The sequence below is a fragment of the Thalassophryne amazonica genome, chromosome 14 (assembly GCF_902500255.1).
Source record: "Thalassophryne amazonica chromosome 14, fThaAma1.1, whole genome shotgun sequence".
Classification (NCBI taxonomy): Eukaryota; Metazoa; Chordata; class Actinopteri; order Batrachoidiformes; family Batrachoididae; genus Thalassophryne; species Thalassophryne amazonica.
In genome coordinates this window covers 18,100,641-18,115,387 of record NC_047116.1, presented here as the reverse complement: position 1 = coordinate 18,115,387, position 14,747 = coordinate 18,100,641, and the positions used below count along the sequence as shown (strand labels likewise).

Below are 14,747 nucleotides of genomic sequence, written 5' to 3'. Positions count from 1 at the left end.
CAGGGTGGTAGCTGTAGCCAGGTAGGGATCAATGAAGAATTACACAGCAGTCAAACTTTAAAAATGCTCCAATCATGTTGAAAACTATATCACATTACTTGTCTGATCATAATTCCAAAAAGGTATAGTTTGGACTATCTATGATGGAATGTTCTGGAGTTACGGGGTCAAAAGAGCAAAAATGGTGACAAAGGTCAATTTCAGTTTGTACAGGGGTCAAAAGTTAAACCTGCTCCAATTTCAGTAAAAAAAAAAAAAAAAAAAAAAAAAAAAAGTCAAATTATTGTTGGGTTAATAGGTTCGAAAAATGAAAAGTTTGCACCATCTGTCATGCTTACGTATCATGTTACGGGTGGTAACATAAGTCACATGCCATAGAATTCAATGGAGTGTTGACCTTGTTTTGACCTTTACTTTGGAGACAAAGCATTCAGCACAGTCAAAACTATTCCATTTATTGATCCTTTTATTTCACCCAATAATTTGCATCATTTTTTTTTGCTGAAATTGGAGCAACTTTAACTTTTGACCCCTGTACAAACTGAAATTGACCTTGGTCACTATTTTTGCTGTTTTGACCCCATAACTCCAGAACATTCCGTCATAGATAGTCCAACTATACCTTTTTGGAATTGTTATGGTCAGACAAATATGTGATATAGTTTTCAACATGATTGGAGCATTTTTAAAGTTTGACCTCTGTGTAATTCTTCATTGACCCCTACCTGGCTACAGCTACTACCTTGGATGGCTATCATACATTTTTGTGTAGGCCATGATACACTGAGGCTGGATTCTAAGTGTCATTTTGTCCCCTTAAGTGGTACTGATCTAGTCATCCCAAATTGATGACGGCTTATGGGACTAAGAGGTGGATCCAGATTATGTTAACACAGATGAAGCTGCATTTTAGTCCTTGAATTTGGTGCAGTAAGGTACTTTATGCAACTTTATCAAATTATGTGTTGAAAACATTATAAATGAGGAAGAATTCAATGAATATTGTAAAGATGCAACATGAACCAATTTAAAACCTTTCAAAGTATCAGGGCTAATATACAAGGTTTATAACAAATTTACTAAATCAGTACAATGGCTAATTAGATTTTTTTCAGGATTTTGTATACCAACATCAAGATAGGTATTTAACAGATTGGTTGAAAATTTCAACGCAGTTAACTTGTAACACAAAAACCTACAGCCACAAAACAGCTCAATAAAAAAAAAAAATCAGCACGATGATGCAAGAGTTTTGTACACTTGTTTACAGAATGGAAGGTTGCCAATTCAAGACCACCTGTGCCATATTCACCATACACCTCTGGAGTTTGCATCAGGACAGGACTGGTGAAAAACATATCAACATGCTGATCCATGTCAGCTCTGCTGTTGCAAATCCAAGCAAAAAATAAATAAATAAAACAGGAAGCAGCTTGGATATTAAGCACAAGGATGTTCTTAAAACAGCTTCCACTAGATTTTTGGCAAAAGAGAATGAAGACTGGAATAAACAACATCATTCAGTAGACAAATGAGTATAGTTTCAGGTGGACATTTGCTGAATTACGTATATACCACAGATTTCACTGCCTCTGAGAGGAAACTGGGGCACAAACCAGCCGGCATCCATTTACAACTGCAGTGTACTTGGATGGATTCAGTACGAGTCTGCACACGTGCAACAGTGCTGAGGACTCATCCACATTAAAGAGCTGCAAATTACAAGGAAAAAAAACCCTTCAGATAACAGTAATCAGGATCTATCACCAAGATCCATAATTGCAAAGCAGAGCTAATGAACGGCTGAAAAAGAGAAGCAGAGACGAGGGACAGGATGAGGTCACTGTGCGCTCTGCTGGGTAGTTCCTCTATTAAAGTGTGTGAGTAACGCGTGACCTCACCTACAGCTCGTCACCTCACATGAAAACGTTCCTGCCTAATCAGAATCACTCAGGCTCTTAACAGTGAAGCGTGAGTGAGTGAAAACCAGCTGGGTAACCGGGCCATAATGTCACCATCGACGACTGGAAGGATCCATCACTCCAACGCGACCATTAGAGCGCCCGATTCTTCCATTAATCAATCCAGCGGTCAGAGCGAGAACAGAGAAACGCAGTGATAGCACGTGCAGACAGACGGGCTGAGAGAAACGACCGTTTAGAGGAGAAGCGTGTTGTCTCTGCACACAAAGGGTCGTGGTGAGGAAGACAGTGACAGGCTGTGCCATGCTGGTCTGCGCAGCGCTGCAGAGATTCCCCCGAGGGTTTGGATACAGAACTGAATCTGAATGAGGCCGCCGTCCAAATGACTACAGCAAACTGCTAAAAAATGAGGTCAAAATATTAGAAAAAAAAAGGATGTTATTCTAGTAAACTGTTATTTAGATCATTTATCAAAGGCCAAGCACCTCTGTGACATTATGTAGAGTGTGCATGCAGAAAGAATTAAGGTCTGTATTAGGGATGCACAACGCGTGTGTGTGTGTGTGGTGTGTGTGAGTGAGAGAGACAGACAGATGACAACTGTGATCATAACTTTTTTGGTGCAACACCATACATACATACATACATACAACACACACACAGTCAAAAATTACACAGTTTCTCCAATCACAGCTACAGAATCCTTTGATTCCTTCAGTTTGCATCATTTTTTTGAGAAAAGGCCTCAAGAGAGATATACCATACAATGAAGTAAAAAAAAACAAAAACAAAAAAAAAAACATTTAAATGAAATATACATTCAATAACTTGGAAATGTCCATGTATCCATCTCCTGATGTATCAAACAAAAACTGGCTATAAAAGTGATGCTTAATATTACAATAATCCTATTTAGTTTGTCCAAATAAAATATAGGCTCTGATAATGGAGGATTGTAATTCCAAAATGGCTGATGTGATGTTTTTGTTAAACCCTTGAATTAAAACTAAAAGTCTAAACTACAAGGACATGTTGACCTTACAATTTCTACTTCGTTGTGGTGATTTAAAGATGGAGTTACAAAAATTGTGTTTACTGTTCAAATACTTAAGAACCAGCCCATGTAGGCTACAGTCCTGCACCTTCTACACGCATATACTTACTTAGTTGCAATATATTTTAATCACTGAATATTTTGACAATTCTGTGTTGAGCTATTGTTTTACAGGGCAGCACAGTCCCGCTTTGGGGCGGGCGCTAAAGGGGTAAAATATGACGCATATGATGTAATTTCTCTACTTCCAGGGTACAAACCACAGCAGTTTCAATGGGTTTTTGGGCAAATTACAGGCAAACAAAGTGAAGATGCAAAGAAAAAGTGACGATACGGTGGGAAAGTAGACGTGTTGCGGTTTGTTTATGATCAAAAATGTGGAGGCGGTTTTGCAGTCGAGAGAACAGAGCTACTCTGGCTAGCTGTGTAGGCTAACACTAACCGACATGATGTCTCCTACCTCCTTGCCTTTTCTTCTCCACCGGGAACCAAAAAAAAAACAAAAAAAAAACTTTTTGCGACTTTCTCTGTGATTGCAGCCAAAAAAAATGAAACCATACACCATTTATCTGTGTGAAGTTATGTTGTGTATATATTAAATGGAGGTCCCCATAAGTGGTCAAATCCAACGATATCACGGAGGGTTCAAACGAGACTATGGTCTACTATTTGTTACGATGGTTAAAGCTCATGGTTGCCACACTGAGTCTGAACTGCTTCAGGGTTTTTTGGACCACAGTCACCGATGTGCTTGCTCACAGGGTGGGTAAGGTTTAAAGCTTGCTCATGTGTAACACCTTGGAGCAATTTACACTATGATTTGAATAGGATACCGATCACAGAAACTCATCTTCATCCGCTTAGTCCAATTAAGGGTCACGGAGGGCTGGAGCCTATCCCAGCAGCAGTCATCAAGCATGAGGCGGGGTACACCCTGGACAGGACACCAGCCTGTCACAGGGCCACATATAGACAAACACATTCACACCTGCACACATACCTATGGACAATTTAAAGTGTCCAATCCACCTAACCTGCATGTCTTTTGGATGTGGGTGGAAGCCAGAGCACCCAAAGAGAACCCAAGCAAACACAGGGAGAACATGCAAACTCCATACAGAAAGGCCACAGGTGGGATTTGAACACATGACCTTCTTGCTGTGAGGCGACAGTGCTAACCACTAAGCCACTGTGCTGCCCTCACAGAAACTCGTTCAAATAAAATGTTCACATTATAGCTGAAAAAAAAAACAAATGGGTTAAAAACTACTCGAGTAAAACACACCTTCAAAGACTGATAGTTTCAATAATTTGAGGACAATGGCATACTCTGTTCTAGAGGGGGTAAATGTGTCAAGTTGGTGCTTGGTTTCTCTGTGTTACATAGTTTGTCTTGTCCTGTTTGTTTTTTTCTACATCTACCTGTTCAATTGTGAGCAGGATTCCTGAAAAAAACTAAAACTGATTTCCATGACATTTTGTTAAAGGGGTTGACCTTAGCAGGAATATGTGTCATTACAATTACAAGACCGGGAGTCGGGGATTTGGCAGAGTTATTTTCCAATGAGTGCTATTCTAGCTTTAAATTCAATATATTTGGAGTTTCAACTGCCGGTTATTGAAAACAAACCATCTGAAGTCATCACCATATTAATATGATGACTTAGCTTCAGCACTAAAAATGACAGTTTAATCCCTCCTCCTTCTTAGAGTTTCCACCAGATGTTTCTATTTTCCCCGTCTCTCCCTCTGGACAAAAAGTGGTAACTCATTAAACCTGTCAAATGAGATGAATTTGTGTGACACTCTCTGTCGAGTTCGTTTCCTGCCTCAGGGAAGTAGAGCAAAATAATCATGTTTAGATTAATCCCTTCATTTGCGACATAGACTGATTAGAAATTCAGCGTGCTGACACAACCCAATTTAGCACACACCCATAACCGATGTCACCTAATTCAGTCATCTCTGTATTGTGGCCATCAAATCTGAGGCATCCGCTGTGCTGTATGGATAAAGTTAAAGGAGAACTGCAGCATTTTTAAACATAGGCTCTGTTTTTACATATTTTAGGGTTCACTGTTTTACACTTAGGGGAAAAATTAATTTAATCTGAGCATTACTGATTTAGAATGCAAACACTGCCATGGGTAAATGGCCAGTTAGTGTTATTGAATGGGTCAATCAGCAACCCGCTTCTTGTCGCCACTAAACAACTGAAAATGTGATTAGAAGTTTCTGACAGCTTCCATGCAAACTTCAACCTACACATTTACGTCAGGGTTGAGGATTGAGTATACAGTTACCTGCTTACCTTAAGGTGTAGACACATTATAATGGATTGAGTAAAGTGATTAAAACGTATTTAAATAATGTGTCTAGCGGCAAAACTGGAATGAGTGGGTAACCACCAAAGCGTTGCTCCAAGCGTGCAGCGCTTCGGGACGCGAACAGCAAAGGAACAGATAAAACTAATGTCTACTGGACGTTGCACTGATAAGAAATCTGAAAATGTAACAAAACAAGCTACAGCGCGGAGAACTCTGTTCTGCTTACCCAGAGTGTCTTTGATGTTCTTCACCAGAGAGCCTTTCTTCAGGCTGTTCTTGCGCTCAACGTAATTCGATGGAACATAACCCGTTTGGTTAGCAGCATTACGGACACGCCACCAGGTCTTTGAGTCGTCCAGCAGGAAGAGACGCTCATTTTTACGGATGTCAAGTTCCTGGTCTTGCTGGGCCGTGTAGTCCCACTTGGCTACAACAATCACCTCTCTGTCATTTCATGGAGTCCTCCTGCAGAAAGAAAGTGGACTCACATGAGCCAAGAAATAAAACACTTATGCATTTATTTGCACATTTTTAGTAGCTCGCTCTGACCCTACTTGGTCACGGTGGACTGGCGTCTAACCCAGCATGCACTGAGAAGAAAACAGGTCCCCCCCCCCCCCAATCAACACCACAAGGCCCATCGTAACTACAAGACAGACTTATTGTACAATATATAGACACAAACCAGATAATCAGGCGTGCATATAACTGGGAAGTAGGGCTGCAACAAACGATTATTTGGATCATGGATGAATCTGATGGGGTTTCGACACGATTAATCGATTAGCGGGGAATTTTTTAAAAATGTGCCAGGGAAACAACTTTTCTCTCCTTCCATAACTTTATTTAACAACAGGACATTATTTGAAAACTTAAAATACTTGAAAATCAACAAATCGTCAAATGTCCCTTGGCTGATGAGATATAAAATTATAAAGAATAAAACAGTTTATAATAAAGAACAAAAATAATTATTTCAAATGGCATTGCTTTATCAAAGTGCTGAGTTGCCATAAAACATTGAAACATATAAATGTTATAAAATATATGGTGAAAAAAGAGGTATTTTTGTTGCTGCAAATGAGCAATTAGCATAACCCGTTATCCATAAAACCTAAAACAAAAACTGTAGCCTGACTCATATGTGCAACATTCTCTGTATAACTTGTAAACTATGTGGTCATTTCACAGTGACACATGTGACTCATGTCTCTTTCTCTAAAATTGTATTGTAGTATTATTAGTTATTATTACTATTATTATTGTTGCTATTATTAATATAAATAAAATTAAAAAAATTATCATTTGTAACATTTGACTCTTTTACGACAACAAACGCTGAGCCATTAATTATTATACAGAAAACAAATGCACAAACATGCTGAAATGCCAGCAGCTTAATGCTAACTTTAACATTGAAAATGCCATAGACATGCTAGCGCTTTAGCATTGGCGTTAGCATAAAATACATCTATCAACTGTTTCAGAAGACCATAACAAGTCAGTTTAACATAAAAAAGGTAACTATTGCTCACAGACATATGCTCTTTAGGGTTTTAGTAGAGAAAAATTAAGATAAAGCGAATAAAACAAATAAAACCAACGAAGCAGCAGCTTGAAGTACTCCTTCATTGGTTCAAGATTCAAAGCAAAGCTCGGTTGATTATATGGAAGAAACTAAACATTTGCGGTAAAACAAAGTTATTTAGCAACTAATGATGACTAAATTAGTTTACTTAACTATTTTAATAATCGATTTTAAGCGATTAATTCGATTAGTTGTTTCAGCTCTACTGGGAAGTGCTTCTCAGGAGGAAAAGCGATGATGACTACTTGTAGGAAAAGTGTTTCCCTCTGCGCCTTTATTATTTAAAGGCGCGCGCGCACACACACAACCACACACACACACACACACGAGGCCCCAAGTGCCAGTTATGTGTACGCCTGTCTGTAACTTTTCCGACCTTGTATTACAACATTGCCATTTGTGTTTAGATGCAGTTGTTTATTTAAGAATTTCTCCAATATGATGCCAGAATAGACAGCATGTGCTGACTGTTAATATAAGACTTGGGTGCAGCACATGAGCCTTTATTTTCTCCATCATTTAAGCCAAATGACTGACAGACACACACATGCACTGATACTGAAGTAGCTGAAATGAAAATAACCTTTTATTTGATGGTAATGGGGCCATTCCACAGAGCACTGTTCCTTCCCATTTGTTGATCTAGAATAAACTTGTTATACGTAGTAGTTACAGCCATCATCGGCACCAGTTTTGAAATTGGGCTCCAGTTAAAAAAATTTATCCCAATTCTCGAACTTGTTGATAGTATGTGGTAACTTCTGGGTATTCGCAGTCTTAACTGCTTCAATCATGCTAGAACTTCTTTAAATGGTGTTATTCGTAGTGTCTACGGCTTGGAACTTGTTTGATCGTGCTCTATCAAGGTACAAATCTGAATTCAAACAGCGTTTGTTGTGGTATTTGATCACGTCTGGCCGAGAGGGCAGCTATTTGTTTTGTTTTTAGGTGGGTTGGCAGATCTGCATTTTATAAGCCAGCCAGTTGCCAGGTCTGCACTTTATAAATCAAACTGTTAAGAGACAAGCCAGCTTAAGCGTTTCATTTTTGCACTTTTTGGCCTGTGGGTGATTGTAGTAGAACAGTGCCCTGTGGAATAGCCCTGTTACACTTGATACAAGGGATATTATTTGGGACAATATATTATCCAGCAGAACAGTTATTGTGACATGCCAAAATATCACTGCCGCATAAAACCATTCACCCAAGTCAAATAAGAGACTCTGAACATTAAGTTCATTCAAAGCGTGGCAAGAGAATCTTGACAGTTCATGAAACAAATGCATTGATTTTAACCCAACGGGCTACCTTTAGGAACAAAGGACTCAACAAGCTCAAGCATTTCAATGGACAAAAATGCTCAAGACAGTTTTTTGACTGTGGGGATTTGAGTCCTGTACTGGAGCATCATGATTTTCCACAGATGAAAGAAGTGTGGTTTGACAAATATTCAAACTGCTATTGCAGCGAAATCCTCTGATCCCTATGCTTTGATGTGAAAAACCACACATATATAGTTATCACACGTGGTGAACTTCATTAGTTTTACACAATATGCACCCCTCCTGCTCACATAAACACCCATCATTTCCGAATAGCATCAGTTTTGGGACTAAACTTGCATAAATTTGCAGAATTAGGGTTTTCCAAAGAATATAGCATTTTGCGAAAGCCTGCAAAGTTTAGCGTCATGAATGCAAAATGCGACCTTGCAGTTCTAACTGTTCAGTCAGTATGCGGTTAGTTAACTACAAACTGCAGAACCCAACAGGAAGGTGTCGGTGCGAGTGGGACACAGTATGGATGATGCAGTGCAGATCTGGAGACAGTAGTTACAGGATGGCACATTTGGTTCTACATCGATAAACATTCTTACACAAAAATCACAGCTCGCACAGACATTAAAGCCCTTTTCAGACGAGCAACGGCGCGCGATGCTGGCTTCCAAACATGCATTTTCTTCATGGACCGTCACACAAATAGTGTCATTTTGTATCTGCCACCTGCTGGCCAATGTCTGTCATAGCACAATTATCACATGTACCTTTGTGCATCTTTGTGGGCAACATAACTGCATTTATGCAAATTTGACAGAAATCTTATTTGGTCCAACCTCGTAAGCACGCCGAAGGGGGCTTTGAAAAGTTTCTTGGGCTACTTTTTAAACTTTCTGCTGCGAGTCCATCTAAAAGGGGCGTAACTTTCCAACAACATCTAATACAAACAGGACTCACGGAGGCAAAAACAAATTTGAAAAAACACAAACTAGGTTTTAGTAAAGGCCTTTTCACACCAGACAATAATTTGTTTGATCGTGCTGTATATTAATGGTGATTTTCAAATTCACATTTTGTTAATGGAGCATTTCCTCTTAACATCAGAGTTCCAGGTGCAAAAACTACAGCATTAACATCAAACTCTAAATCCAGCCATTAAATCCTCGTTCTCACTTTCACGGACAAGTATCCCAGAGGGTCCCAGTTAGTAATCTTGCCTCAATCAGGTAGCTGTTGTGAACCGAGTGATTCACTCTTTGTGCTGTGGCCTTATTTTCACCGTGGGAGTCTATTTCTCTGTTGTGAGCTTTGACATATGTTGCTCATCCTACGCGTTCCTGAGGAGCCCCTAATGTTGACGTGCATGCAGTAACATCACTGGGAGGTTTTTCCGTTAGTGCCATGGGTGTGCTACCATAGCTTAGCGCATTGTGCTATCAAACACCGCGCTTTCACCGGCATGTCACGTCACCAAACCCCGTTATAGATCACCATCATGAGCAACTTTGATCTTCACACACTGGTTTGTTACCATGAGGTTCCAGGATACAAAGCCGTGAACGTGAGAATGGGGCTTAAAACTCACGAATAAATAAAGCAAAACTATCAATGATCAGCTAGTTTGATTCAGTTACTTTTCAAAGAATGGTGGTACATTCTGGCGGCTTCCAGCTTCCCAAACATAGCGATCTCCTCATTCCTGAAGATTTACATCAATGTTAAGTATCTTTGGGGGTTTTCACGCTGGCTGAAACAATTAATACAGCTGGGAAAGTTTTCTGGGAATCATTGGATTTCCGGGTGCGAGGCACAGTCTATACTAGAGACAGGTTGACACTGCGTGTTTCTGGCCCAACAGGCTGCATTGCGGAACATCTCAACCACGGTTAGCATCATTATATACATTCACACATTAGCGCTGGCACACACAATCAATTATTAATGTCAGGTGTGGCTTGCACTGTTATTGTTGACCATGGCTAGCATGAGTATACAACGCCACACGTTAGCACCGGCTTACATCATCACAGGTTAACATTAACTGTGGCTGATAACTGTTACCATCAAGCACGTTTAGCATGACCGCGAATCCCGTGAGCATTTCCTTTAAAGCAGCCTATCAGCAATCAAACACGCCATGTCAATGCAACATCTTATAGTGTAAACAGCGGTACACACACAACTCCAGAAATCCACAATTATCAGAAAAAGGTTTAGCATTAGTAATACAGAGACAGCAAAATTTAACAGTTTTCCTTTTTTTTTTTAAACGGCCCTCGTATGGATTAATTAATCCTCACAACAAAATTTTTTTTTAATTTGTATGTTTGATAAGGAAAATTGTCACGTTCCTCCAAAAGCATCCCTTTTTGTGATAGATGAACCAATTTAAACACTTAAAAAAAAGGCAAAGGTTAACATGGGATTATCGCTGGACATTCGCTTTTGAGAAAATTGCCATGTTTGTCTCAGTTATTAGCATGGCTGACTGTGTAAAGGCCTTCGTACTGAAAACTGGGGAAAAGGCAAAAAGATTTATTCTGGTCACTTTGTGAATTCCTTACTGGAGACAGAATTAAAACAAACAAAAATAATGCAAACTCAAGAAGAACTTATTTAAAAACAAAAGAAAGTAAAACAAAAAGGTGGTGATCTGATCAAACAGGATAAAGTACATAACGTTTTTTTTTTGAACATCCGTCGTCCTGCATCGTCCGTCTGGTGGGTTAAAAGTGATAGTGTAACTTACATGTGCGTGTGCACACAGACGTGAATTGCGATTATGAATGACATCAGAAAGAAAGCTCCTTCCCCAACAAGGCCTCAGGCGTTCTGGTAGCAGCGGACGTGCTCACTGTGCATGTTCGGACATCGCTTGTGCACCACCGGCACATGAGGGCAGTAGCTGCATGTTTACTTACACAGTGCCCGGCACAGGAGTCACCACTAGAGGGCGGCAGACTTGGGAGGAGCGGCTGCAGGTGTGGTTGTAGTTCTGAGAGCTCCCCACAGAGACCGGGTCCAGAGCTAAGGCTTGTTAAGATGAGGAGGGAATGGAGGGAGACCCAGTGTGGGCGGAGTCACAGCAGCGCTTTGACCAGGTAGAGCTTGTCCCCGTGCTCGCTGGTGAAGATGGGCGCTTTCTTGTAGTGCTCCACCAGCTCATCCATGGAGTTGAACCTGCGCTGGCCGATACAGTAAATGTCATCTGACAGCTGCACCTTGAAGTGCTTGTTCTTACCGACCGCCTTCAGCGACACAGAGAAATCACTGGGCTGTGGAAAATAAGACAGAGGAGAAAACACTGAATGCTTTCCAACAGCAGTGGACGGAATATCACCACAATTTCAAATTTGGAAGGTACTCCTACTTTCCAAAATGCAGTTTATCCTTCTGGAAACTGATATGTAGGAGAACAATACTGGATCAAATTCATGAAATCCTTAAGAAATCATTTTATAGGAGCGGGGAAAAGATTTTGTTGTTGCTGAGGGAAATAATACATAGATTTTCAAAAGTTAATAGTGCATAAAAGAGCTTCGTCAGGATCAGGATAAAGATCCAGACTGAGCAGATGAGAAGATATTTTGAGATCGTCAGACTTTTAAACTTGCTGATATTTTGCTGATCTTCTTTACACCTGGACAAAATGATACACATTTAATACAATTTTCCTGCTCTTCAAGCTCTAATCTTCATTCTACAAATAATCACTTCTGTTAGCAACTGTTAGAGCTATAAAATGTGGCTGAAATATTAATTTTTAACAATTAAAAAAACCAATTATGAGGGCTGTCCATAAAGTATAGGTCCTTTTTATTTTTTTCAAAAACTATGGATTTCATTCATATGTTTTTTACGACAGACATGCATGAACCCTCGTGCGCATGCGTGAGTTTTTCCACACTTGTCGGTGACGTCATTCGCCTGTGAGCACTCCTTGTGGGAGGAGTCGTCCAGCCCCTCGTCGGAATTCCTTTGTCTGAGAAGTTGCTGAGAGACTGGCGCTTTGTTTGATCAAAACTTTTTCTAAACCTGTGAGACACATCGAAGTGGACATGGTTCGAAAAATTAAGCTGGTTTTCAGTGAAAATTTTAACGGCTGATGAGAGATTTTGAGGTGACACTGTCATTTTAAGGACTTCCCATGGTGCGAGACGTCGCGCTGCGCTCTCAGGCGGCGTCATCAGCCTGTTTCAAGCTGAAAACCTCCACATTTCAGGCTCTATTGATCCAGGACGTCGTGAGAGAACAGAGAAGTTTCAGAAGAAGTCGGTTTCAGCATTTTATCCGGATATTCCACTGTTAAAGGAGATTTTTTTAATGAAAGACGTGCGGACGGGTCCGCGCGTCGGGACGCAGCCGGCGTGGAGCGGCGGCACAGGAAAAAACCTCTGTGTTGATAACCATTTGTAAAATCCAGGCGGCTTTTGATGGCTTTCAGTGGAGTGAGTATATGAGAAATTGTTTAACAGCTGGACATGTTCCAACTTGTCCTTAAGGCTTCCAACGGAGGTGTTTTTCCTGTGGTGGAGCGTCGCAGCGGCTGCGAGCCGACGCGCGGACCCGTCCGCACGTCTTTCATTAAAAAAATCTCCTTTAACAGTGGAATATCCGGATAAAATGCTGAAACCGACTTCTTCTGAAACTTCTCTGTTCTCTCACGACGTCCTGGATCAATAGAGCCTGAAATGTGGAGGTTTTCAGCTTGAAACAGGCTGATGACGCCGCCTGAGAGTGCTGCGTGACGTCTCGCACTGTGGGAAGTCCTTAAAGCGACAGTGTCACCTCAAAATCTCTCATCAGCCGTTAAAATTTTCACTGAAAACCAGCTTAATTTTTCGAACCATGTCCACTTCGATGCTTCACAGGTTTAGAAAAAATTTTGATCAAACAAAGGGCCAGTCTCTCAGCAACTTCACAGACAAAGGAATTCGACGAGGGGCTGGACGACTCTCCACAAGGAGTGCTCACAGGCGAATGACGTCACTGACAGGCGTGGAAAAACTCACGCTATGCGCACGAGGGTTCAAGCATGTCTGACGTAAAAACATATGAATGAAATCCATATAGTTTTTGAAAAAATAAAAAGGACCTTAATTTATGGACAGACCTCGTACATGTGTATCCACCAGTTCATGATTCATATTCAGACACTCAATGCAAAATATGAACTTACTTTACGACCCCAATTCCAATGAAGTTGGGACGTTTCTTCAATTGAATACACCACAACGATGTTTAATGTTCAAATTGATAAGACTTTTTTGTTTTTGTGCAAATATTTGCTCATTTTGAAATGGATGCCTGCAACTCATTTCTAAAAACCCAGGACAAGGGCAACAAAAGACTGGGAAAGTTGAGGAATGCTCAAAGAACACCTGTTTGGAACATTCCACAGGTGAACAGGTTAATTGGAAACAGGTGAGTGTCATGATTGAGTATAAAAGGAGCATCCCCAAAGGCTCAGCCGTTCACAAGCAAAGATGGGGTGAGAATCGCCACTTTGTGAACAACTGCATGAAAAAAAATGGTCCAAAAGTTTAAGAAGAATGTTTCTCAATGTTCAATTGCAAGGAATTCAGGGATTCCATCATCTACAGTCCATAATATAATCAGAAGATTCAGAGAATCTTGAGCAGTTTCTACACGTAAGCGGCAAGGCTGAAAACCAACACTGAATGCTCGTGACCTTTGATTCCTCAGGCAGCACTGCATAAAAAACCGATATTGTGTAAAGGATCTTACCGCCTGGCTCAGGAACACTTCAGAAAAACCATTGTCAGTTAACACAGTTCGTCACTACATCTACAAGTGCAAGTTAAACTACTCTACCATGCAAAGCGAAGCCATACATCAACAACATCCAGAAACACCGCCGCCTTCTCTGGGCCTGAGCTCATTTGAAATGGACAGACGCAAAGTGGAAAAGTGTGCTGTGGTCTGAGAGTCCACATTTCAAATTGTTTTTGAAAATCATGGACGTTGTGTCCTCCGGACAAAAGAGGAAAAAACCATCCAGACTGTTACCAGCGCAAGTCCAAAAGCCAGCATCTGAGATGGTATGGGGGTGTGTTTGTTCTGGCCATGACATGGGCAACTTACACATCTGTGATGGCCCCATCAATGCTGAAAGGTACATCCAGGTTTTGGAGCAACACACGCTGCCATCAAGCAACCGTCTTTTTCAGGGACGTCCTCGGCTTATTTCAGCAAGATATTGCCAAGTCACATTCTGCACGTGTTACAACAGCGTGGCTCATAGTAAAAGAGTGCGGGCCGAGACTGGCCTGCCTGCAGTCCAGACCTGTCGCAAATTGAAAATGTGTGGCGCATTATGAAGCACAAAATACAACCACGGAGAACCCGGACGTTGAACAACTGAAGTCGTACATCAAGCAAGAATGGGAAAGAATCCACCTTAAACGTTTCAACAATTAGTTTCCCAGTCCACAACGCTTATTGAGTGTGTTAGAAGGAAAGGTGATGTAACACAGTGGTAAACATACCACTGTCCAGTTTTTGAAATGCGTTGCAGGCATCCATTCAAATGAGCAAATATGTGCACAAAAACAATAA

The 14,747-nt window shown here is 40.7% G+C and overlaps 1 protein-coding gene and 1 pseudogene across 1 annotated transcript in view; both read right to left on the bottom strand.

Annotated features, from left to right (window-relative positions):
* LOC117525338 (cytoplasmic protein NCK2-like) overlaps window positions 1-11,079 on the bottom strand; it is a 32,283-nt gene extending 21,204 nt beyond the window's left edge. Inside the window, exons 1-2 of the mRNA XM_034187176.1 lie at window positions 11,024-11,079; window positions 5,530-5,747 (exon numbers count right to left, since the gene is read on the bottom strand). Coding sequence (XP_034043067.1) covers window positions 5,530-5,747; window positions 11,024-11,079 — 274 coding nt within the window. The remainder of the gene's footprint in view (window positions 1-5,529; window positions 5,748-11,023) is intronic.
* LOC117524202 overlaps window positions 10,370-14,747 on the bottom strand; it is a 69,151-nt pseudogene continuing 64,773 nt past the window's right edge.